Raw genomic sequence first — 27,064 nt, 5'->3', positions numbered from 1 at the left:
GACTTTCTAAATGTTTACATAAACAATTATCAATCTCGCAATCAGAAAAAAAAAATGCATGTTCTTTTAAAACCCCCAGTATATGTATTTTTTTTCTTTTTTTTTTTTTTTGGCTGGGTGTGGTGGCTCACACCTATAATCCCAGCACTTTTGGAGGCCGAGGCGGGCCAATCACCTGAGGTCAGGAGTTTGAGACCAGCCTGGCTAACATGGTGAAACCCTGTTTCTACTAAAACTACAAAAAATTAGCTAGGCGTGGTGGTGCACGCCTGTAATCCCAGCTACTTGGGAGGCTGAGGCAGGAGAATCACTTGAACCTAAGAGGCAGAGGTTGCAGTGAGCCAAGATCGTGCCGTTGCACTCCAGCTTGGGCAACAAGAGCGAAACTGTCTCAAAAAAAAAAACAAAAAATAAAAATAAATAAACAAAACCCCCAGTATAAAGAATATTAGAAATGTAACACGAAAAATGTTTAAAGTTTATCTATTTAAAAGGGAGCATTGAGGGGGTATGCAACCATTTACAGAATATAAATATACATGTAATACCTGGTATTTAGCTTGTGTGTCAATATCTCGTAAGGAAGGATTAGGATCAAAAGCAGGATGAGAATGATACCATCCAATAACACTGAAGCCTCTAACAGCCAAGGTTTCTGAGGCCTGTGTTTGTGATACAGGATCCATCTCACACTGTAGTCCTGTACTCAGACTGTTACATGGTTCTGCTGCACAGACCTATAAACGATTGATCCTCAAATGATTATACTAAAATCCTGTTAATTCTATTACTCTAATGTTATAATTCTTTCAGAGATACGGAAACTTTTCAAGGCCAAGACTTTTATTTGACAATACCACAGGTGTCTTTAACTTGCAAATGACTATACTCCAAAAGTTTGATTATATGCTAGGAACTTAGCATGCATTTTTCTACTCAAACAAGGTCATAATAATGGTTAGTTTTCCAGGTCAGCCCACATAATACCTGTACAAAGGTATTCTTTCAATGACTCCTGTTACTTATAACAATAATTTCAATAGAATGATGCATACAAACTTTCAACTAAAGTGTTAGTACCTATTTCTGGCCTCTTAGAAGTTGTAGCTTTTTACTAATAAAGGTAATGAGGACCCAAGTCCTGGCAATGTTCTCTCTTGGTGGTAAAAAGAAACAGGTGCTAGGCATATGGAATGTTAAGTCACTTCTGGGAATATATAACTTGCTACATTTGCATATTCTCATATATATCATAGGTAAAGTCTGTATTTTAATTATATTCACTGAATTCTATAAAAATATTTGGTATGGTAGTAGGACTAAATAACTAAAACATTTTTTTAAAAGAGAGAACTTACTTCAACTACTTTATCAACTTCTGAGTATCTTCCTCCTAACAGACCAATCACTTCTGCCATAGAAACATGAGCATGCTAAAAGAAATACAAGACAGACTTAGCCCAAATGCACAAACCCACCTGACAAAGTAACAAAACTCACTTATCATAAGAAAGTCATTTGTAAGTATAGTCACCATGCTTTTATAAAATAAAGTAGCATAGGAGAGGAACTAGATGCTAGGATCAGTGCACAGAAACTAAGATTTCAGGTCTATCTTCACTGCTGGCTGAGCAGCTTTCAATCAAACACTTAAAAATTCTCAGACTCTACTTTTGCAATTACAAAATGAAGACACCATTTACTCTCCCTACTCAAGGGAGATGTTATGTAAGGATACAAAGTAAAAATCACTCTAAATCCTTCTACACAAAGACATCACAAACACAAAAACTGTTGGAGGTATTGGTAGTTTAGTAAAAACAAAAAAACCCTCCAAATTACAGGAGTTGTGCTTTGTTTCAGTGATCTAAAAGGTGGCAGACACATATATAGAAAATTAAAATAGGGTTAATGATGGTAAACAGTCTGCAAAAACTCACATTAATTTATTTTCTCTAAAATATGGAAACATGCAATTGTTTGGCTTTTCTCCAAAACAAAAGACTTATTTTTAGATTCCTTGTAAAAGAGGATAGTTAAGATCCAAAATACACGTCTTCCATACTCTGTCTTACGCCTGCAATAAAAATACACAAGAGTAGAAATCAGAATAACTAAGTAAACACAATAGATTATCCTTACCAAATCCATTATTAAAAGTGCTTCTGAAGCCACTTTCACCTGAAATGGCTCCTGAAATATAAAAAACAAAACAAAACGGGGGAGCATAAAAATAGAGATTTTTGTTCTCCCCACCTGGAATGCCCACCCTGTTCTCCTTTGTCCACCCCACCAAGTTCTCAGCACTAACCAAAGCTCAACACAAACTAGACTTTTAAAACATTATGATTTAAAATTCCAGCAGGAAGAAATTCTCTCTCATTTTCAGTCTTTTCATACATATGCCTTGCACATATGGAAAAAGGGTAAGCATTTCCTGTTTGACAGAGGGAAGCAGGGATTGTCTATTGTCATTCATTAATGCATAAACAGTACCTGCTTTTCTTCACTAAAAAAATTACAGGGTATCAGTTGGAAGGGATCAAACGAGCTGAAAAAGAAAAAAATATTTTCAATACAATCTCAACAAGATTAGGAAAATAACATTTATTTGCAAATCTGAAAGTGTATATCAATAATCTAAACCCAAATTCTGTCTAAATGAGAGAGTTTTGTAGGAGATTCCATAAACCCTTTCGAAAGAAGCACTGCTCTTTTAGCTTTAACAAGAACAAAAAAAACCCAGGAACTTTGAGATAAAGTTACTCTGTTGTCTTAATTTCTTTAACACTCAAAGAGGACACTATAAACTATCAGACATATGTCCCACACTAAAAGCAGATTTCAAAAAGTTCAATGAAAATATAATTAACTATCTGTCATGAGACCCAAAACAAGGTTCAAGAAAGATGGAAGTTTATCAAAAACACTTGTCAGTTCAATAATGTGCCCACTATAGAACAGGAACTTAAAACATTTTTTGAACGAATGAATAACAAACAGTTCTGGTAAAGATATTAATGTACTACTCTTATCATAAACTCTTAAAGTGAAAAAGTGGCCAGGTGCAGTGGCTCACATCTGTAATTCTAACACTTCAGGAGGCCGAGGTGGGCAGACCCCTTGAGCCTAGGAATTTGAGACCAGCCTGGATAACATGGTGAAACCCTACCTCTACAAAAAAATTTAAAAATTAGCTGAGCGTGGTGGCGTGTGCCTGTAGTCTCAGCCACTCGGGAGGCTGAGGTGGGAGGATCACTTAAGCCCAGGAGGTGGAGGCTGCAGTGAGCCATGATTTCACCACTCTACTACTCCACTCCAGCCTGGGTGGCAGGGTGAGACCCTGTCTCCAAAAAAAACAAAAAAGTGAAGAAGTAAAAAGAGGTGAAAAGGGAGAACCTAAGCAAGGTCAAAAGCACACATAAATCTAAGAAATGTCAGTAAAGAATTGAGGCTTGAGAACTACATTAAGAACAATAAAAAGGTTTTTTAGGCTATCTTCAGGGAAAGAAAAACACACAGGAATACATTCGCATTAACACAACTGGAAGAGAGCAGGGCAATTCCATTCCCATTCAACCACAGATGGTTAGCTTCAAGAGAACATTTTGTTTTGCTTAATAATGTATCCCAAGTGATCAGAACCGTCCCTGACATATACAGTAGACATTCAAAGATACTTGTTGAATAAAGAAAGACCTTTAAATTAGAAAGTGTTTAATCAACACAAAAAGAAACTGAAGGCCAAGATAGATGAGAAAATAGCACAGAAAGAACATCCTGGAGTACTTAAGAACCACGGATATGGAACCACTGTCAGTGTTTGTTGAGGAACTGCAGAGAATGGGAAAGTTACTGAAGGATTAGAAATAGACAATTATTGAGCTTGTTTCACAATACAAAAAAGCAGACTGCAGAAAAGGAGGAATTAGATGTTGAATAGTAGTAAAATTCTAGAAAAAATTATGAAACAGCTGATTTGTGATCCTTAACCAAGTGAAGAGGTGACTAAGTAAAATAATGAGTTCATGAAAAGTCACGATAAGTAGACCTTATTGTAGACACTATTGATAGGAATGATCTGTTAGAAACTAAACACTTAAATATATTTTATCTGAAATTAAACAAGACATCTGATATGATTATCCTTCTGTATAAGATGAAGATATATGGGTTAATTGTGGTAATCTATATAGCTGATTGAAGAATGAATGTCTTCGTTGTTTAAATATACACAATGAGGTTTACATTTCTCCACTTAAAACATTTCAATCAGTGAGTAATGGCAGGAAAGGCAAGCTTATTGAAATGTTAATGATACAGTGCTACAAAAGCTAAAATGAGAAAAGTGGATCTGGATTCAAAAAGATCCTGAAGACCTTGAACAATGACTTGAAAATCACAATAAATATAAGTCTCACATATACAGTCAGAAAATCAATTATCTGGATACTTGATGAGGAGTCCTAGCTTATGGAGGAGTATTTTTTACATAGTTCATCTAATTTAGTCTCATGACAACTGTGTAAGTTTTATTTTTACTTTAGGGAGGTAATATATAATGTAATGATTAGGGGTATCAATTCTTAAGCTTAACACTTGGGTTTAAAATCAACAGCTCCGCTACTTAAAAGCTTGAGCAAGTTATTAAACCTCTCTATGCCTCTCAGTTTCCTCATCTATAAAATGGGAGTGAGAATATTAACTAATGCACAGGGTTGTCATGAAGACTATATGAGCTAATAAATATAAAGTGCTTAAAATACAGCTAACAATGTTATTTAAATTATTGTTTTATAAATGAGAACCTAAGGTTTACCCAAGGACATTTATCAGGCAAAAATATGATCTCGTGGCATTCCTGGATATCTTCTTTTAAAAGGTACACTGACAAAACTACAGTCTATTCAATGGCACATCTGCAGGAAGAGGGAATAGAAAATCGGAACATTTAACTTATTTGGTGACCCTTAATTTTAAAAGGCTCAAATTTTAGATTACACATGCATTAGAAAACAACAACAAACCATGCAACAACTTGCTAACAATTAGTACCACCCAAAGAAAACCCAGTCATTTCATGAAGGTTCCTGTCCATAGTGTCTAGAGTTGAATGACCAACCTGTCCTAAACAGGGCCCCTTTACAACATATGTTGGATCATATGTTCAATAAATCTGAACAAATTTAAAACGTTTGTTCAAGGTCTTCCAAATTCATAATCAGTGAAACAAATCTAAAAAATTGTAGCAGTATATTTTAAACTTAATGTGAACAATATAATGCAGCTATTGAATATTTTTTCATACATTATCTAGCCATTTGTGATGAATGTTTAAAAACCACATTTATATAACACTACACCTTTTTGTTGGTCTTGGCACTTTTAAAGATTTAACAGGTCTGCCTTTTTCCTCTTCTCTTCTTTTTGCCAACTCCTCAGCAGAGAGATGCTAAAACAAAATGCCAATTGATTAAGGAGTCCATCATCTACTAAGAGGCAGAATAAAAACAGTCCTTTAAAATCAAATTGAAAGGCACGTGAAGACGAGAGACTAAATTGATATAGATGGGCTTCCTTTTTGCTACCAACATGTAGAAAGGCTGGACAGTATTTTTTAAAAATTGTTTCAAAAGATACGGCCATCCCAAACTGAAAATTTACTCCTTCTCTGGATTTGCCCATTTCAATCAATGGTACCAGTCACCCAGGTTCAAAAACCTCAGAATCACCTGAGTCTTTTATTTCCCATTTCTACTTACCATATTCTACTGCGTTGAGTTTTCTTTCACAACTGAGAGACAGTGCAGAGTAATGATTAAGAACAGATTCAGGATCTAGAATGTCTGGCCCAGTTATTTACTAGCTTGGTGACCGTAGGCAAATTCTAAAGCTTTCAATGCTTCAGTTACCTCATCTTTAAAAATGGGAACAATAAAAGTAATAATAAAAAGTAAACAATAATACCACTGTCATGGTATTATTGTGAAGACTGGGTTAATGTTTATAAAATACTGACATTGTCGGACACACAGTAAGCCCTTCATAAGTGTTTATAAAATAAAGTAAATCTCTATTCCATTTCTACGACCAACTTACACCCTAGTCCAAATGAACTATGCACCTTTTCCAGAATATATCTAGTATTTTCTTATGTCTCCAGCTTTGTTCCCTCAGCCTAAAGTGTATTCATCTCCATTTTGAGATTCTTTTGCAGATCCTTCAGATCAGATTATACCCCACATACTCTATGAAACCTGCCCTGATCACATCCTTTGGGAGAAACTTACAATTCTTGGGACCAACCTTATTGAACTTACCATAGGCTTTGTCTTTCCTATTAGAAATACAAGCCCCTTATGGGAAGGATGAATTACTAATTACTGTGCCTAGAATAGTACTCAGGTGAGAAGTTGAGGGCAGGGAATGCAGAGGAGGAAAGACAACTCAAGTTTGAGTACTTTGTGCACACAAGGCTTAATGAATACCTAGTACTAGCATTTTTATATAGTCTATCTCATTTCTTTCTTACAGCAATACTTTGAAGGAGGTATTATTATTATTCACAATTCGTAAGTTAAAAAAGCATGAGATTCTGTGAGATTAAGTAGTTGCTTAAAGTAACAAAGCCAGTACGTACACATTCACACATTCTGTCCATTCTACTGCACTAGCTGTTACAGAAAATATATATATTTAGAACACGTGTGTCTAATGTCTAATGCTTAGAACAATATTTTAATTGGTATATCAGAACCTCTTCCAATAAATGTTTAATGAAACGAATTAGGCATACCAACTTTTTGACACCCTTATCTTGAGTTAGAGACAAGAATACAGAGACAGAGAACCCAAGTTCTGAAATGAGTTAAACTCCTAGTTAACTGCACCACCAATGCCTTCTACTTTGGTGTTTACTGGTGACTTCCAGACAAATTAACATGGGAATGAACACATACATGTTAATGTATGGAACAAGTACAATACATATGACATTAAGATGTACAAATATATATTTAAAAACCAGTTTTCATGGATGAGCCATTTGAAAGGTCAAAGTTACCTCAAACGTTTGTCCTTCTAAGTCCTTTGCATCACACCAGTTTCCCCATGGGTCTCGGACCCTACGTCTCCTTGTACGCTGCAATGAGATTAAAGAAAAGCAAAAGGCAGCAAGATTAATATGGAGAAATCATAGCACATTAATACACAAAATGAAAACAATAATTATCTAAAAGTCAATTAATCTATCAATTTAAATAGTATAATCTCTGGCAATGACTGACTAAATTTTATTAATTTATGTTCAATAGTTAGCACTCTAGTTACAAATATAATAAATCAGTAATGGCGAGGTAAGAGCAAGAGCACCAGTAGCAGGTGGGCAGGGTGTGGGCTGGGTGTTGGCACCAGAGGGCTGTTTAAAAAATAAGATCAGTAATGATTTTCTGTATTTTGCTAGCATTTCTTCTTAGCTTTTATATTTCCTTTCATCATGTAGGAGCTAAAACACTGACAAAATTTTGGGTTTTTTTTGAGACGGAGTCTCACTGTGTCGCCCAGGCTGGAGTGCAGTGGCGCGATCTTGGCTTACTGCAACCTCCACCTCCTGGTTCGAGTGATTCTCCTGCCTCAGACTCCTGAGTAGGAACAAAAATATTTTTAAGATCAAAAAGAACCACCAAGAAAATGGCTTCCTTTTCAACCACTTGTGGTAGAAAATCTGCAAGAACACACAGCAAGAGGTGTAATATTGAAAACTAGAAGCAAAATAATTATTATCTCCAGCTTTAGAAAGGAGGTAGCCTAGTTGATCAGATAATGAAAAATTACAAAGTTGGTTGACTACATTATTAAAATCCAGTTTTGTAAACCTCAATAGTGAGGCCTTTAAAATGGACCAGTTGCCAAAGGATAGTGTATGACTAGCACCATATCCAGGAACTCTAATTGATAACATCTTTTAAGATAGTAAATCTAGATAGAAATGGTTTATAGCCTAAATACTCTGAGAAAAACAGCTATTTTAGCACCTATACTTTCTTTTTCATATCTTATTTATTACTAATTTAATCCATTAGTAAAACTAACAGGATCATATTATGACTCTGCCTTATAAAGAGTGTTGGATCGGCTGCACATGGTGGCTCACGCTGTAATCCTAGCACTTCGGGAGGCTGAGGCGGGCGGATCATGAGGTCAGGAGATCGAGACCATCCTGGCTAACACGGTGAAACCCTGTCTCTACTAAAAATACAAAAAAAATTAGCTTGGTGTGATGGCGGGCGCCTGTAGTCCCAGCTACTCGGGAGGCTGAGGCATGAGAATGGTGTGAACCCGGGAGACGGAGGTTGCAGTGAGCTGAGATGGCGCCACTACACTCTAGCCTGGGCAACACAGTGAGACTCCATCTCAGAAAAAAAAGAAAAAAAAAAAGAGTGTTGGATCACATTTTTATTTGTTTTTTCTCCCCCCAAGATGTTTCTTTTTCTCCTAGTAAGTCACTTTATTTTTAAAGTATGATTTACGAATTTTAAAATATTATAAAACTGACTCCAAGAATTAAAAAAAAAAAAAGTCTAGTTATTCCAAAAAGGTGATTCTTAAGGTTAAGAATTTTAAAAGAAAAATAAATGAGAGAAAAAAAACTGAACTATATACTTTTAAAAGACATATTAGATTTATAAATTAAAACGAAGCATCCCAAGACCACTTTAGGAAAACATTATGCTTCTGCATCAAGTTTGCTAGTACATTTTAAGGGTTTTTAGGTTTGTTTTTGCCTTAGAAAGCAACGTGAAATTGAATGAAACCCAGACAAGCGAACTGCTAAGGTGAAATACAAGAGGAAACATGTTTTCCTACTAAATGGTCATTTATTAAACAGCTCAAGAGAAGTAGGTAAACCGCACTAAACAGAGTAAGCAGCAATGTGGAGAGATCACTGAGAGATGACTGCTTACCATAGACTGCAGACGCTGGGCAAGTTGGTATGCTTCTACTGCATCTTTTCTGTCTCTGATTCGTACTTTGTCAACTGTTTGTGGCCTATTATACACAGCCTGTTCTATTGGAATTCAGGAAAGATAAAACCATCTATTATTTTGTGAAACTCATTTGTTAAACAGCAAGACACATGTACACTGACTATAGTGGAACTTCTATGACTCTTATTTCACGATCATACATTTGATGTGCTACTGAGCACCCCTCATATTAAAAGTAATGCTGTTATTATAAGAAAATCTTAATAAATGGAATATTTAGAAAATGGGTAGTTTGCTAACTTTGGCACTCTAATACAGAAAACATGATTTAATTTTTCTTTTGGTGGCTGAGGAAGCAAAAATCCTTTAGTTTTCCTGAGAAGACAGTCTCAATACTCAAGGCTTTGGGAAAACAAAGACACTGAAATGAAGGACAGATTCCCGGGCAAACTAAACTCAATCTAGCTCAATATAAAAGAAAATCATATCTGACAGAAAATCTTCTTGTTAGTTGTCTCCCTTTCATAGACAAACACAGAATATACTCTTCTTAAACCATGGGTTACAAGGTTTTATGTACCTTATCACTTTGTAGCTATGAATGGTTGTGTCATTTTAATTCAATAAAAGAGTAGAGGTCAGGAGCGGTGGCTCACGCCTGTAATCCCAGCACTTTGGGAGGCTGAGGCGGGCAAATCACGAGGTCAAGAGTTTGAGACCAGCCTGGCCAATATAGTGAAACCCCATCTCTACTAATCATACAAAAATTAGCCAGGTGTGGTGGCACACGCCTGTAGTCCCAGCTACTCTGGAGACCGAAGCAAAAGAATTGCTTGAACCCGGGAGGCGGAAGTTGCAGTGAGCAGAGATCGCACCACTGCACTCCAGCCTGGGCAACAGAGTGAGAAAAAAAAAAAAAAGAGTAGAATATATTTTAAAATATGTATATTCATTAACTTTAAATTTGAAAAAAACTAAGGTACAATTGTCTTCCATGAAAAATATTTTGACGCTTTTATGACATTTAAGTGTAGAGGCTCACAAATTATTTCCTTTATTTAAACATTGCTAGGCAGTATTTCTAGCATGAATACAGTATTTGCAAATTAAATGGGCTATTATTAGACTTTTCATAAAATAATTTTACTTTTATCTGCTAAAGAACTGTATTCTTAAATTATTTCTATTACTTAGATTGAATATTTTACCTTTAAAGTTACACTCTCAATTTTCAGTGTAGGTCAAATGAAAACACAGTTTAACCAACAGTAAAATCCTAATAAAACATGTATTAAATAATGTTACTGCACCTCTGAATTCTATATACCTATAACTACTTGAATTCTAACCATCATAGAAATGAATAAGTGCTTGTAAGAATAAAAAATGTCGAGTAAAAGATGTTGGGTTTTTATTTTTACCACATCCAAAATTGATTGCTCCTATCAATTCGAGGTATGTATGAATCCGTCCAATACAATTAACATCTCCACAGTTCTTCAGGCCAGGACGTACTGAGGTCTTATTTAAGTATTTCGGTTTGCATATCTCCCTAATTAAGAGATAGAAGTACAATTATTCTGGATAAATAAAAACATGAAAAAAGATTTCTGGGGAAAACTTTCAATATGTTAAGTATCTTTAAATTTTAACCCCTTTCAATGTATAAATGTGTAATAAATACAATACTAATACATAATACCCATGTACTTTTTTTCTGAAATAAAATATCCTTAAATGATACAATAACTTATTAGCATAATTTTTTACAAGCAATATTTCTTCTCCAATGTTAAATTCATAGATTCCAGTTATCCCACGACCTTGACGTTAGAAATTTATTTATGTACAGACACAAACTGAATCTTTAAATACAAAGAGCACTTTGATAATATATAGAAAAGATTTATTAGATGTTTCCAATTTGTAATACTTAGATTCATCTACTCTTATTTTGCTTAACAGTGTCTTTCAATTATCAGCTATCTTATAAATGCTTAAACATTTTATATTTGTTTTTAATTATGATGACAACAAATATTAAGTGCTTACTCTCAATGGAAAACAGAAACAGACATTGTAAGGGATTCCAAAGGGGAATCAAGACACTCCCAAGATTATGAAAGAAATAAGAGGTTTATATAATAAAACATGTATTTATTGAATATACTTAATGTACCTTGCTAGATGGTACAACATAAAATTCGAGTAATAAAGAACTTAGTAGAAACTAATTACTGAGTGCTTAAGCCAGATTATTGTGCTGAGTTACACATCCTTAATCTTTACAACTATACAAGGTAGATTTTATTAATATTATTCTCATTTTGGAAATGAGCAAGGGGGTCAGAGTAAAGCACTTACCTAAGGAAGTGACATAATCAGGATTCAAGTATAGATATTATAAATTTAGGTATTCAGATCTCATAAAACATGGGTATTTCTCATTTGATCATTATTTTATTCCATGAATATATTGTTCTAAGCACTAGAGATACACAGATAATGTAAAATTTCTAACCTTACAGATCTTACATTCTAATGGGAGGGACTGTCAATAATCAATGAACAATATATATTACACTTTCAGGTAGCAATAGTGCTAAGAAAGAAGGTCAAGGGGATAGAGTGGGACAAACAGGCATAGACTACTTTAGATAGATAGGGTGCTTAGGGTAGGCCTCACTAAGCAGAATAGAGGGTAAAAATAATTTGTGATGTGGGAGGGTACCACGACTTCGATAGAAACGTTGAGATTTCAGTGTGTCTTGCAAGAAAATGAAACAAAATTGTACAAATGAAGGCAATAAAGCAGGCAAGAGTATGGCTACCAAGAAACCAAAGGAGTCTGAAAAAACTAGACTGAGCTAACTGAAGACTACTCAAAGTACAAGGCTTTAAACAGAACTCAGTAATCTAGCACAGTGCTGAACAAATGGTAAGGACTCTAAAAATATCTGTTCATGGAATAATGATTCATGTTCAATCTTTTCCCCCTAACAAATAAGAGTACCTTCTATATTCTGAGCATTGTTTAAGAACTAGATTCAACAACAAACAAAACATAAAAATCTGCCCTCATGTTGCCTGCATTATCATGGGGGTTGAGGGGAGAAGAGACAGTACACAAATAAAAATGTAATTATTTGTGGTAGTAATAAGTTCTGTAAAGAAAATAAAACACAGGGCAAGAGAATGAAAGGGAGGAGATATGTGAGATATTTTAGATAAGCCTCTAATTTCCCTTGACCAGATTTCAATGAGACAAGAAAGCAACACTTGCCAAAATACGGGGGAAGAACATCCAAAGCAGAGTGAGGTCAGGGTCAAGGCCATGAGTTCAAAGTGTGAAAATAATGAGTCAAGACTGCAGACTCCAATATCTACCCTTTACCTAGTGTGACCTGGAAAAGTTTTTTATCCTCTGTGAACCTCATTTTTCTTATCTATAAAGTGAGAACGAGGTTGTCAAAAGGATTGGAGATGATTTAAATACAGTACATGGTATTCGGGAGGCATTCAGTAATGGTACTGGTTACTATTTTAATAAAAATATTCCCTAACCAGGGAATCAACTGCATCTGCTTTTATGAAAAGGATCTTTATCTATAAACAAATCTGGCAGGCTTCTTTTTATTTCAAAACTTTAACTCTTCTATTTTTTTTTAACACCACCTCCAGTGCCTAACCACTCACTCTCTTCTATTTCTGAACAAATGTGAGTTCCTGTTCAAAACATTTTTTTGCTTTCACAATGTTCTGCTAAATCACCATAAAGAAACAGCAATACCTAACCAGTTTCATGAACCAAGGCAAATGACTTAGGAAACTATTGCCATGTAATTTATAGTACCTATATAAATTAATCTGCCTCATTTGGAATTCAAAATTCAAAGTAACAAATATAGAACTTGATTAAAGTAACAAAAATATAGTGATCATTCATATGGACATTTTTAAGAGACAGGATCTTGCTCTGTTGCCCAGGCTAGCGTACAGTGGCATGATCCCAGCTCACTGCAGCCTCGAACTCCTGGACTCAAGTGATTCTCCTGCTTCAGTCTCCTGAGTAGCTACGACTACAGGCACACAACACCGCACCTAAGTTTAAAAAAATTTTTTTGTAGAGATGGGGTCTTGCTGTGTTGCCCAAACTGTCTCAAACTCCTGGCCTCAAGTAATCCTCTTGTCTCAGCCTCCGAAAGCACGGGGATGAAAGTTGGGAGCCAGCCGGGCGTGGTGGCTCACACCTGTAATCCCAGCACTTTGGGTGGCCAAGGTGAGTGGATTACCTGAGGTCAGGAGTTCTAGACCAGCCTGGCCAATGTGGTGAAACCCAGTCTCTACTAAAAATACAAAAATTAGCTGGGCGTGGTGGCACGCACCTGTAGTCCCAGCTGCATGGGAGGCTAAGGCAGAAGAATCACTTGAACCTGGGAGACAGAGGTTGCAGTGAGCTGAGATCATGCCAAGGCACTCCAGCCTGGGAGAAAGAGTGAGACTCTGTCTAAAAAAAAAAAAAAAAAGGTTGTGAGCCACTACTCCTGACCAATATGGACATTTTTGAGTTAGTTATGATTTCAAGGTCCTTAAATTTTGGGCATTCACCCTCCTATTTCCAAAAACAAAAGTAGATACCAATAGAAATCTAATTTAACTAGTCTTTGTCATTAGTGTGAATTAGGCCATGTAGAATAAAAGAGTGATTCACAGACACATGAAGACTGAAGTCCTTCATGTGTCAGAGACTGGTTGTATAATCAAAGGCAGGTCCCTAAACCTCTCCTGATCTCAGAATCATTCTCTATCAAATAAACATAATACCATCTGCATTATTTTACAGGATTGTTTTAAAAAATCAAGTAAGATGATATAGGAAAGCTCTTTAAAAACTATAAAGCACTATGTAAAGTCAGGAGTTGTTCCTTACGAGTATTCTTTACTATGATGCCACCCTGACCCACGTTATACTTTCAGCACCTCCACCATCTGTTAAGATAACTAAGAGTCAAGAAAAAGAACAAACCTCCTCCTTTTAGAATACAGCCATCTTTAAAAACCAAAGACTTACATTGTGTGGGTAAAATGAAGGTTACCGATTTATCATAGCAAGTTGTTTTCCTTTGGTAACCCTTCTAGGTTATAGCAGAAAGTTACTGCAATAGGACAGGAAGGCTTTTGATACAAGAGAACAAAGGACAAAGCAAACCCCTGCTCAAGGAACTAGGAAGCTCTCTGTAAAGATGGCCCTATACAATTTGATAGCTTCTGAAACAGTATTAGCAATTATGATTTTTTTTTAAATTTTTTATTTTATTATTTTTTTTTTTTTTGAGATGAAGTCTCGCTCTGTCGCCCAGGCTGGAGTGCAGTGGCACGATCTCGGCTCACTGCAACCTCTGCCTCCCAGGTTCAAGAGATTCTCCTGCCTCAGCATCCCAAGTAGCTGGGATTACAGGCACCTGCCACAATGCCAGGCTAATATATATATATAGTTATTTTTAGAAGGGACAGGGTTTCACCATGTGGGCCAGGCTGGTCTCAAACTCCTGACCTCAAATGATCTGCCTGCCTCGGCCTCCCAAAGTGCTGGGATTACAGGCATGAGCCACCGTGCCCAGCCAGCAATTATAAATGTTTAATGATGGTTTAATTAAGCTGTTTTAAAAAATTCAAATTAGGCTAGTAAGGTGGGAAATTTTGGGGTTTGTTCCCTAACCTTCATTAAATAATTCAAATTGTACTGACAATCTAGAGAATAAGCTTCATCTATCAGAAAACTATATCCTGATACAGCTGGATGAAGAAATTAATAGCACATTATTGCCACAAGTTCAAAGTTAAAAGCATTTAAGATCACTATTTAGGAGAAGTGTTTCTGCAATCTGGCCACATTTAATACTATTGCTGTCATCAAATTTTTCTCTTTGTACTCAAAGTATAGGATAAACCAGAAAGAATTATTTCCCTTTTCCCGTGCAGTGGTGTTCTCTCTATATCTTCCTAATGCTGTCCTAGGAGACTGCTTCATAAAGCAATGTCTATCCCTTTTATTCCAGGCCCACAATCTAATGAATAGGCAAAAAGATGGGTTATGAGAGTTACAGGTGATAATGTTTACCAAAGCTTTTTTATCATTACAAGAAATCTTAAATCTTAAATATTCCCTGTAGTGATCTCCAGATTCACTAGCAAAATTCCAAATTCTGTATAGGCCTAATTAAAATACTTCAGAATATCAGGTTTTAAAACAACATCTATAATGTAATTCTTTCTTACCATTGATCCAAAATATAATTTCTAATTTTCAAATAGCGTTCTGGTGTTTTAGCTTGGCGCCCCTCAAAAAACTCAGGAATTGCTTGTTTTTCTTCTTCTTGAATGATATTTCTATCTATTTCTATTTCCTGTTCTGGTGGCTTAAGCTCTTCTTCCTCATGGCTTTCCTCTACCATTTGGCAAGAAGAATGAAAAAGCATTTCGTTATCATTCAAATTTTTCTGAATTTCACAAGGCTCTGGAGAAGGCAACTGCCTGGCATCAACTATTATTCCCCTTCCATCATGCTTGTTGCAGTTTTTAATCAATTCATTAAATTTCTGGTCATTTAATTCAATTGATTTTTTGTCACCGTTGCTGTGTTTCTCAGTCCACAGTGTAATTTCTGAGCTTGAAAGTGTTTCATCTTGCTTTTCATTTTGAAGACAGTCCCTGGAAGACTTAGAAAAGACAGCTTCCTGGCTGTCAGAAGCAATGAATTCTCCTTGATTGGTTTCATGTATTTTACTATTAGGAAAGTCTAACAAGAGATCACTGCTAGAATTCTTTAGGGGTGTTTGAGAAGACAACTCGTCTACCTCATCTGTGATGTCTACTTCTTCATCATCAGATAACTTTTCAATTTTTACAGCATTCAAGTTGGGATCAGCACGTCCCCTTAAACATGATGGTGTCCATGCCTTTGTCCCTTTATCTTCATTTTTAACTTGAAGATTATGGCCAGTCTTCTGATTTGGTGTTTCTTTATCTAGACCGCATTTGACCTTATTAAAAATCAAAATAAAATCCCCAAAATATTAAGACTTAAAAATTTAATCACTGGTACACACAAAAAAGGATAAATACAGTGTTATTAAACTGAGTACATGTAAATGGTACATTATACCTCTAATGCGCTTTTCTTTTTTTTCTTTTTTTTTTGAGACAGAGTCTCGCTCTGTCACCCAGGCTGGAGTGCAGTGGCGCAATCGCAGCTCACTGCAAGCTCCGCCTCCTGGGTTCACGCCATTCTCCTGCCTCAGCCTCCCGAGTAGGTGGGACTACAGGCGCCTGCCACCACGCCCGGCTAATTTTTTGTATTTTTAGTAGAGACGGGGTTTCACCGTGTTAGCCAGGATGGTCTTGATCTCCTGACCTCGTGATCCACCCGCCTCGGCCTCCCAAAGTGCTGGGATTACAGGCAATGCGTTTTTCTTTAAAGGGTTTATAACTGCATTTTAGACAAGATCGGGCACGTTCATGGTGGTAGGACCACAGACTACAACTGCATTTCAAATGTAAAGGATCACCATTTAAGATTTCTATAAATATATAACTAATTCATGGGTCTGGTGATTTTTATTAATCAAATAATCATGACCTATATTTACTACTTATTTTTCAATATTAAGTTGAAAACAGCAGCCTGGCTCAGATCAACTGTATGGAATAAACCAATAACTATCATACTAATGTATTGTACAATATATTGAAATATTTTTAAAGGCTTCTCAGAATATCTGATACCGTAGCTGATTGTTTCTTATAATGCTAAAATAATCCTTAATCTATCTGACATCTTCACTGAGTACATTAAAACTACCTTTCATTTAAATAAGGGATAACAGAAACAAACTGTCTTTTGCAGGCTTATTTAATGAGCTTATATTATAGAGATTATATTTTAATGTGATACTTGAAAAAAAAGAGACATTATATTTTAAGCCATAAAAGTATCTCCCATACCTGCTATTACAGACATAAATATCTGGTAATGTAACAACAAAAAAAAAAGATAATGAAAGTGAATGAGCAAATATAACATGAAATAAAATCCTTACCTACAAGGTTTTTGAAAAGTCTTATAAATGACTAACATACATAAGGGATATGACAGCTCTCAGAAACAGGTTATTTATAGATCCTGTATCGCACAGAATTCCAGGATTAAATATTTGAGGTTAACTGGCTTACTATGTAGAGAATAAAAGGGTAGCAGGAGGGAAAGAGATTTGGACATATTGCCTGAAACAGCTTTTAACATCCCTGCTATTTATTTTAAGTATCCTTTCTATAATTTTAAAAATTCAGAGGAAATTTTGCATTGATTTCATAATATACTAGTCTCTGTTACAATATGAAAAATGTATCCTTCTACCCCAGGTCTTTGAGTAAAACTGGCACTCCAAGATACATAGCATGTATCTTGGAAGCCTAAGAGTAAGAATAACCAAGTTAAGCTTTATTCTGTTCTGAGGTATTAACTAAACCCTGGTGAGCTGCCTTGAAAATGCTTCTGTTTGGTTGAAAGATGGAGCATACAATCGATGTATGATGAATCCATTCCATTAGTTACCACCTATGTCTAGATAACACCTATGTCTAGATTACATACAGGGTAGAACTCATTATCTACATGAAGAGATAATAACAAATTTCACTCAAGACACTTACCAATTTTATATAATTATGTTCCTAGGCTTCAAAGAGGATATATTAAAAAGTTCTAGGCTGGGCAAGGTGGCTCACGCCTGTAATCCCAGCACTTTGGGAGGCCGAGGCGGGTGGATCACGAGATCAGGAGATCCAGACTATCCTGGCTAACACAGTGAAACCCCGTCTCTACTAAAAATACAAAAAATTGGCCAGGTGTGTTGGCGGGCGCCTGTAGTCCCAGCTACTCAGGAGGCTGAGGCAGGAGAATGGCGTGAACCTGGGAGGCGGAGCTTGCAGTGAGCCGAGATCGCACCACTGCACTCTAGCCTGGGCGACAGAGCAAAAAAAGAAAAAAAAAAAAAGAAAAAAAAAATTCTAAATATCAAAACGACATGGTTGCATATAGCACAAATTACTTGAAAGATTAAGGAACCAGATCACAATTAACCCTTTCTTAACACTGCAGTTTATTAAAGTTTCAGACAATTTTTCGTAACAATTGTAAAAATTTCATAGCTATTTTACAGATTTTAGAGTCAGGATAGCATTTACCTCCTGTAAGCGCTAATAATTCTTAAAAGTTTCTACAACACAAATATTTTAAAAGGAAAAGTTATTTTCTAGAGGAAACAATAAGATAAGATCTCTAAGGTTTTCTCTTTGAAATACAATTTGCTTTATAGTATATTTTTAAGCAATTACTATTTTGTCCATTTAACTTTATAAAATTAAATAGAGTAACATGATACCTATTTAATGGCAATACTCAAAACACTGAAGATATGCTCTGAGGTTTTGTATAGTACTATGTGGGTATAAAATACTTCAAAAACTTTTAACAGTAAGACTTTAATGCCTGAATTAAAGAAATACTTCTGCTTAGTTTTTTCTAAATATTATCATTATTAACTAGGATACTGATATTCTGCTTACCTTATTTTTACAATACTGTCTTGCATAACTCTTCACTTGTAAAACAGTGCGGCTTCCAATTAGCTTTGAAATTTTGGTCCATCTTCGGCCAAATTTAGCCTGCATTATTAAAATGGGAAAAAAATTGCTTTTTATGAATGAATAGTCCAAGCAACTACCACATCTAAAAAAAAAAAAATACATCTTTATTTTCTGCAGCACACAATAAAGTCTTCTATATAGACTATGCTCTTAAAATCAAAGCCTACATTCTTCTTTTGGAATCTGAACTACTGAAAACTGATGGAAATGATTTAGAAACTCTTTTTTAAAAAGAATAGCTATCTAAATGAAGATATTGCCTAACTGTATGAATTCATATTGTAAGTTATAATGTTCCAAATCTAAAATAACTTTTTAAAATAAATAAGTGCCTGAAAGGGGTACAGGTTACATTTTCCATTTATACGATCAACTGAACGTGTTCTGTGCTAATTTCAACACTTTTTTTTAACTCAGATTCCCTATTTTGCAATATCCATTAGGTGTCTCGCAGCAGAGACTTTTACTCTATCAGATATCACAGTGAACTGACCTAAAAGATTAAATCGATTAAATCACAAATGAGGAAGTCCTGCAACAAATGTCTTCTTTGTTAAGATGCTATAAACCCCAAGTTCTAACTACCCGTTTCATTACTCATCAGAGTTTCTCTTGCATATGTATACGCTGCACACATCAATAAACTCTGGTTTTCTCCTGTTAATGTCGTTGTCAGTTTTTATTTCATTTTTGAGACAGGGTCTCACTCTGTTGCCCAGGCTGAGTATAGTGGTGTGATCACGGCTCATGCAGCCTCAACCTCCTGGGCTTAAGCAATCCTCCCACCTCAGCCTTCCCAGTAGCTGGGACTACAGGTACGCACCACTTTGCCTGGCTAATTTTTTATTTTTTGTAGAGACGGGGTCTCACTATGTTGCCTACCCTCCAACTAATGCCTTCTGACACCTCCCACATCACAGTGTCAAAGGCTGTGCACCTCATAACACTGAAGCTGTGGAGGGAAAAAAAAAATGAGAACTTGAGGGAACTCCTGTGTGTTCTCAAGTACAGAAAGGAACACATAATTTGACAGCTAAAAGGGATTGTTAGGTATCAAGTCTAACTATAATTTAATACGTAAATCCTCTTTGCAACATCCCCAACATAAGATATTCTCTACTTCCTAAGGTAGCTCAATAATTCTAAATTTTTAGAATTCTTAAAACTATGAAAAACAAAAAACTAGCCACAACTTAGGAAAAGTTGTGGTCAGATTTATAGGCCAGGCAGTCATGCCTTACGGTAGCAAATCATTTTCAAAGATCTCGCCCAAGTGATAAACCTTAATTTAAGTAAATTTCTGATATTCATTAGAAAATATGACATATGGACAATTTCTTAAACTCAAAGTGCTTCTGAAAACTATTAGTAAATATAAATTAATTATTTAAGACTGCTCTTAACACCTAGCTGAGATCAACTTACTGAAAAACTACTTATCTTTACTGTGGGATGAAGACAAATAGATAACATTGGTAGGTAGCATGGAGCATTTGTGGAGATAGGACAGATCTGGATTAAGGTATGATTAGTAGAAGAGTAGGGACTTGGGCGCTAGAAAAATTGGGGAAAGAACACGAACAAGAGGAGCAAAGAAGCCAGGCACAGTGGCACATGTCTGTGGTCCTAGCTACTCAGGAGACTGAGGCAAGGGGATCACCTGAACTCAGGAGTTCAAAGCCTGGACAGCATAACGAGACCTTGTTTCTTAAAAAAAAAAAAGAAGATAAAAAAAAGAGCAAAGAAAATATTCACCAGTTTCAAAATAGAGCAAAGGGAGAGTCCCATGCCCAAAAAAGGGAAGGAAAAAAGCCTTTCTTCATCATTCACTACCACCCAATTCCCTACTCCCAAGCCTGAGAGAATTCAGTCCATAAGCAAACTTTATCAATGGGTAAAAAAAGCTGAAAATACAACTAATAATTCCATGCTTGTTGTGCAGGAAAACATTCCAAGTTTAAAATCTCCCTTAATGTAAATAGACAGAGGTCTACATATCTCTATATAAATAAATACATATTTACTTATATATGGACAAATATCTCTGGAAGAAAACACAAAGATGACACTGGTTACCCCAGGCAAAGCAAACTGAAGGCTAAGATGAGAGTGAGAAGACTTAATACCCTATAACTTTAGGAACCTTTTGAATTTTAAACCATGCAAATGTAGTCCCCACCAACATAAAAAATAACAACCCAAAAATGAACCTTAAATTCAATCTATTTGCATATATATGTATATATGTGTTAGTACAAACTGCACCATGTTATAAGCTCCCTGCTATTTTGCAGACCTTTGTCAAAGTGAAACATTTCACAGGGGTTCAGACCATGAGAAGTATCCTGCCTAACCACCTGACTACAAGACAAACAAAGGCCCAACTAAAGAAATGTCCCTATCCTATCTTGCTTGACAAAGGTCCAAAAAACACCCGAACACCACGACGACATCCCGCCGAAACAACGGCCAGAACTGCCTCATCATGGGAACATCTTAACAATATCCTGCTGGGCAGCAAGCCATACTGCCCAGACCTCTTCTCCCCATACCTATAAATTGCCCCAGGCTATAAGCAGCAGCGGGCTCTGGCATTAGGTTGGTCCCCCACTTCTGTAGGTTTTATGCTGGACATAAAGCCTGCATTTGCTGCTGAGCTGCCCTCCTTCTGTGTGTGTGTCTTTCTTTAACCCTCCCCTTCTTTTTAAGACCTAATATTATGTATCTGGTCTTTGATAAGGGGCAAAACACCAAAGTTGTTAGGAATCTTAAATAAATGATTAATCAAAGTTAGATCATATAAATGATAATCATACAACACACTGAAATATCAATATAAAAAAAAATCACCAGTATAGGAAAAAGTCTTGAAGAGATAAAAACCTCAAGATCATTTATATATTTATATAAGAATATCATACAGTATATAGATGTCATGGTGTTGACTAAAATACAAACACAAACATTTTATTCTCATCATCTGTAGAAATGTTAATGATACTTCAATTAGCATACATAAATTTTATATATACAAATATTCTATACATGTAATGTATACATATACATAATTTCAAAATTACTTAGAACATTACTAGGTATCATGCACCTTAAAGGAAAAGATATGAACTAATCTTGATAGTAAAAAAATTAAAAAAAAAAATCCTAAGTATTTTTTTTTAAAGTTTCTTCATATTAAGGGGTATTTTCAGAATTAGAAATCAGAATACGTATCTTTTCCATTATGCAACTTGTGAACATTTAAATAGATTTCAGTGTAATAGACATTCACGCAAAAAAAAAGTTTCTGGTCTTCATTTACAGTCGCTGAAATATTTAGACAGTGTATACAACGCCAAATTATCTGAATAAAAACTCAGCTGATCACCCCAACAGTTTCAAATATACAAGTTTTTGTTTTGTTTCAAAAAAAAAAAAAAGAGACTACTAAATAATTTTGCCTTTTAATCCAGGTAGTTGGTGTCATGTATACAGATATACCTCAATTTCTTGGATTTTGATAATACCACAAGAATGTGAAAACTACAGATCTAAATCTATTTTAGTATTTTAGTACCTTAGATCTAAGTTAAAAGGAATTCTCTTGCACTACACTATAAACATCATTAACTACAGAAGAACTAAAGGTGTTAAAACTGTAATTAAAAAGAAAATTCAGGTCTCTATAAATTAATTTAACCTTATAACTTTACCAATATTTGCTTCTAGAATTATTTTACTAAAAATTTAAAATTGCTCTATTTACCAGCCCTTGTTCAAACAGCTCTTTTTCTTCTATCGTCCACTTTACTGAGTAACTGGCTGGTTTTGTAGGAGAGTGTACCCTGAGGGGAAAAAAAGGAATTGCAAAAAAAATTTCTGAAATGGAACATTCCATATTTATGTAACTAAAGGTTATAGATAGCCATGGGCTAAATTCAATACTTGAGTCTAGGAATTAAAAATAAACAAACAAACAAAACAAGAAGGCTACAGCCTCTACCTGGGGGCAGAGATTTACCCTGTCACGTGTCTCTAGCTCAGGATGATGGGAGCCCCAAAAGACATAATCCTTGGGTCTGAGTGAGGGTAACACTAAAAGACATCAAAGGAAGTCAATGTGATAACAAACAAATAGGCTCCCTTAGACTGGATACAAAGCAGCAGGTGTTAATACATTCCCAAATCCTGAAAGGCATGTAAGAGTTTAAATTGGTTCCGCAAATACTATCTCTTTAGTTCTCTCATGTAAATCCATGTAAATATTTAGAAAAGAAGTCAAAAACTACAGCATTGTATTTATTGCTTTTAAAATTCATTATCTCAAGGAATTAAAAATAAAACTGATGAAGCTCACTAATTTAAGCAACCCATTAATCCTTTTGTTAACTTCATTTCATTGTTTATTCAGCAAAATACTAAAGCAGAAGGCTGCTCAGTACTCAACCTCTTGGGCAACTGCAAATATGCAAACCACCCTTTAAAGGACCATAAACTTCCAAATTCATAAATGCTAAATAACGTTTTTTCAATTATGGGGAAAGGATATTTTTAAAATAGTTAATTTCTCCAGATAATTTTTGAAAGCCACAAATCCAAATGAAAATTTTGTTGAAAATAAGTGAAAATTAACTGACAGAGTAAAAGAAATCAAGTCAATTCCAATATATTACATAACAGCTTCTCAAAATTTCCCCATAAACCCCTGGACAACCATATTTTTCACAATCTGATAGAATTGCCTACATAGGGCCATGAAAGAAATTCTGGCAAGTAAATAACATCATAAAATTGTACTTGTACCATTCCAACATCTTTATTAAAAAAACTGTTTTTATATCTACTTTAAGGTCAAGAGGGCTTTTCCACAGGCCAACTATAATTAAAAAAAAAATTCTTCCATAATTTTTAACTAATGAAAACAGATTTAGAAATATAAAATGTAAGTACATACATGAGTTTTGCTGTTTTCTGCAGACTGCATCACATGAAAAAAGAAAATAAGGAAGCATGTGAGGTTTCTAAAAATACAATCCAGACTTTTAGAAATACTATAAATTGATTTTACCTCTTCATGTATTTTTTATCATCTTCCGTTTGATCAAGCCAGACTTTTTCCGGTAGTGATTTTTTAGATAAATAATATCTGTGTAATTATTAAGGAAACTTTTTAAACAATATTAGTCATGTAATTTTTACATTACTTATACAAAAGGTGTGCTATATAAATGTTATTAATAGTTCCCTTGTCTTCCCAATTAGAAGTGACTACAAGAAACAGCCTCCATGTTTAAATCAAGCTTGTCCAATCCTCTGCCTGCAGGCTACATGTGGCCCAGGACGGCTTCAAATGTGGCCCAACACAAATTCGTAAACTTTCTTAAAACATTATGAGATTATTTTGTGATTTTTTTTTTTTTTTTTTAGCTCATCAGCTATCGTTAGTGTATTTTATGTGGGGCCCAAGAAAATTCTTCTTCCAGTGTGGCCCAGGGAACCCAAAAGATTGGACACCCTGGTTTAAATACTTTCTTCCAAAACATATGGAGAATGTAATAGGTAAACTTGGTTGGTTGTCCAAGGCAATTTGGGAATAATTTTCCACATTTCTAAAGCCAACAGAGAAGAATCCAAGGATCTTCTCTATCTTGATAAAAATTGCGAACATTTAGATCAAATCTACCAGAGAACTTCCCTCTTAAAGTTATCAGAACTAGCCTGATGAGGCCAGGCGCGATGGCTCACGCCTGTAATCCCAGCACTTTGGGAGGCTGAGGCAGGTGGATCCCGAGGTCAGGAGATCAAGACCAGCCTGGCCAACATGGTGAAACCCCATCTCTACTAAAGATACAAAAAAATTAGCCGGGCGTGGTGGTGTGCGCCCGTAGTCCCAGCTACTCAGGAGGTTGAGTGAGGCAGGAGAATCGCTTGAACCAGGGAGGCAGAGGTTGCAGTGAGCCAAGATCGCGCCATTGCACTCCAGCCTGGGTGACACGGCGAGATTACATCTCAAAAAACAAACAAAACAAAACACAGTGGATTTCAAAGACAGTACAAAAATGTAAAACTATCTCATTAATGTTTTTATCTTGATTAAATGTTAAAATGAGAATATTTTAAATATTTTAGGTTATATAATATACATTGCTAAAATTAATTTCCTTTGTGTTAAATGAGGATATCGGAAAATTTTAAATTATATGTGACTTTCTCTGAATAGCAACAATCTAGGCTACAACTGCAATGTCTGGGGAGAATTAGAGAATAAGAAAGCCTAAATGGGGTTAACCTATGATAATTAAAGGTACAGAGACACTCTAAAATCAACATGGCAATAAGTGGAAATAGTGGGAACAGAGAATTTCTGGCTTAGTGAGGAGAAATCCATAAAATGAAGATGAAAGAGGTTAATAAACCACTACTTATTAGACTATGACTAGCTATCTTTATAAATCATAAAATCAGAAATCATTTTGTTCAATCCTCTCCTTTTATATGTACGAAAACTGAGCTATAAATAAGGACTCACAAATGTAGGGAAAACATCTTCATTCTATAGTATTTGTTTTGTGCTTTTTATTTAGATTCCTCCCACATAACACCTGTAAATTATGAAGTGAGAAGAACTTTTACACGTTCCAATTCTGTGTCCTTGGAAAATTAACATCTCTGGGTTTCAGCTTATATAACTTAAAAATGCAAGCTTGGACTTAAGGTTCAAAATGACTTAAATATTCTATCATTTCTACTCAATATTCAGATATCATAAACAGTTGGCTAGTGACAGAAACTCAAAATATGCAATCAGATCTCAGATGTTACAATAAAACAGAACCTGAGGAATAAAATGCTGCTTTTTGCATACATAGGTAACATGAAATTATATAACAGCAGTCTGGGGCTGTATAAAATCCATCTAGTCAACAGTGGCCTCTTGTAAATTTTGCATTTATAGATTTTTTCACCCTGAAACCTGTACTTTCCTCATAATCATTAAAGGATACTCTTCTTCCAACAACATTTTCTCAATAACAGCTCTGTTCTCTTCACTGATGGTGTTATCCAAGGTCCAAGGCTATTAAAAAAGAATATATTTGCCTTTTTATTTATTGCTTTTTGAAATTATCTTCTGTTTTAGTAAAGAAAAATACATGTTATAATGATTACAAATGACAGTCACCATTTACTGAGCACACAGACATATTTTTGATTACCACAGTAACACTGAGATAGGCATTAATACTTTAAAGCAACCATAGCACTACTAGCATTTTAAGTGGAAGAGCAGAGACTTCACACCTGAGTCTGTTGGATTCCTAGGCTCATGCTCCTGCCCAGGATGAGGTAATAATCGCCATCCAAAAAAGGAATCATTTGTTAGGCATCAGACACTCTGTTAGACACTTAACCTCTTTCCAAAACTCACCACTAACTCTCCTTTTTCCTCACTTACAATCTCCATGATCCTACTCATTTTCAATGCTCCAAGTTAAGTATTTTCAGCTCATATCTCTTCTTCAAGCTCTAGTCCATAATACCCAACAGCCCATCCAAGATTTCTACTTGGATATCTAATTGGCTTCTAGAACTTAACATATCTAAAACAGAACTCACCATCACTTATCTCCACCTGCTTCTCCCTCTGCATTCCCAACTCTACAAAAGGCACTATTACTCACTAAGTTATTCCACGTAGAAATTCAGGAATCATTGTGGAGTCTTTCCTTTTCCTTTGATGCCCACATCCAATCTATCAACCAGTTCTACCTCCAAAATATAATTCAAATCTATCTATTCTATCTCTTCTGCTACTAACTCAGGCCAAGTCCCAATTATCAAATCTTGCTTCAATTACCGTGAATGTTTCCTAACTGGTCCCTTTAACTCCACTCTTACTTCCCTCCAATCTTTACCAAGTACCCAAAATTAATTTTATAAAAATAAATTTGCTAATCTCTATTAAATCTATATGAAATGTTTCAATGATGTCCCAGTTCCTTTAAAACAAAATGTAAACCCTTTAGCATAATCTGACTCATAAGTCCTGCATGACAGAACTCTAGCCTGCCTCTCCAACCTTGCCACATGCTGCCACTCCTCTCCCACCATATTCTAGACACTGGCCTTCAACCAGAGCTTCTGTAGTTGCTGTTCCTTCTGCCTATAATTTTTTTATTTTAACTGTTCACATATCTACCCTTTTTCCCATCATTTTCAACTTAAATCTCACCTCCTCTGAGATTCCCTCACCGACAATTTAATCTAAACTAGGTTTCCCACTCTGGTACTCTCATTCAGCATCTTGCTTATTTCCTTCAAAATCTATTATTAGTTTGTCTACCTGTTTATTATCTAACTCCCTCTTAGAAAAT

The 27,064-nt window shown here is 35.4% G+C and overlaps 1 protein-coding gene across 5 annotated transcripts in view; it reads right to left on the bottom strand.

Moving 5' to 3' along the window:
- Window positions 1–27,064, bottom strand: part of MYSM1 (Myb like, SWIRM and MPN domains 1) — a 44,749-nt gene that overhangs the window by 11,730 nt on the left and 5,955 nt on the right. For 3 of the 5 annotated variants that reach the window (XR_008502844.2, XM_054489826.2, XM_063655098.1), the window contains exons 3-16: window positions 25,697–25,767; window positions 23,761–23,838; window positions 23,647–23,670; window positions 22,459–22,537; window positions 18,615–18,713; window positions 15,267–16,030; window positions 10,409–10,539; window positions 8,964–9,067; window positions 7,064–7,141; window positions 5,364–5,452; window positions 2,497–2,551; window positions 2,143–2,193; window positions 1,359–1,433; window positions 549–737 (exon numbers count right to left, since the gene is read on the bottom strand). Coding sequence is in view for 4 of the 5 variants with exons in the window: in XM_054489826.2 (XP_054345801.1) it covers window positions 549–737; window positions 1,359–1,433; window positions 2,143–2,193; window positions 2,497–2,551; window positions 5,364–5,452; window positions 7,064–7,141; window positions 8,964–9,067; window positions 10,409–10,539; window positions 15,267–16,030; window positions 18,615–18,713; window positions 22,459–22,537; window positions 23,647–23,670; window positions 23,761–23,838; window positions 25,697–25,767 (1,887 nt within the window). In the remaining variant the exon portion in view is untranslated. The other 2 variants (XM_054489842.2, XM_063655104.1) reach the window with 2 other exon arrangements.

This window comes from Pongo pygmaeus, chromosome 1, assembly GCF_028885625.2.
Source record: "Pongo pygmaeus isolate AG05252 chromosome 1, NHGRI_mPonPyg2-v2.0_pri, whole genome shotgun sequence".
Taxonomy (NCBI): domain Eukaryota; kingdom Metazoa; phylum Chordata; class Mammalia; order Primates; family Hominidae; genus Pongo; species Pongo pygmaeus.
Note: the sequence above shows the minus strand (reverse complement) of the source record. Positions and strands in the feature narration are given on the sequence as shown.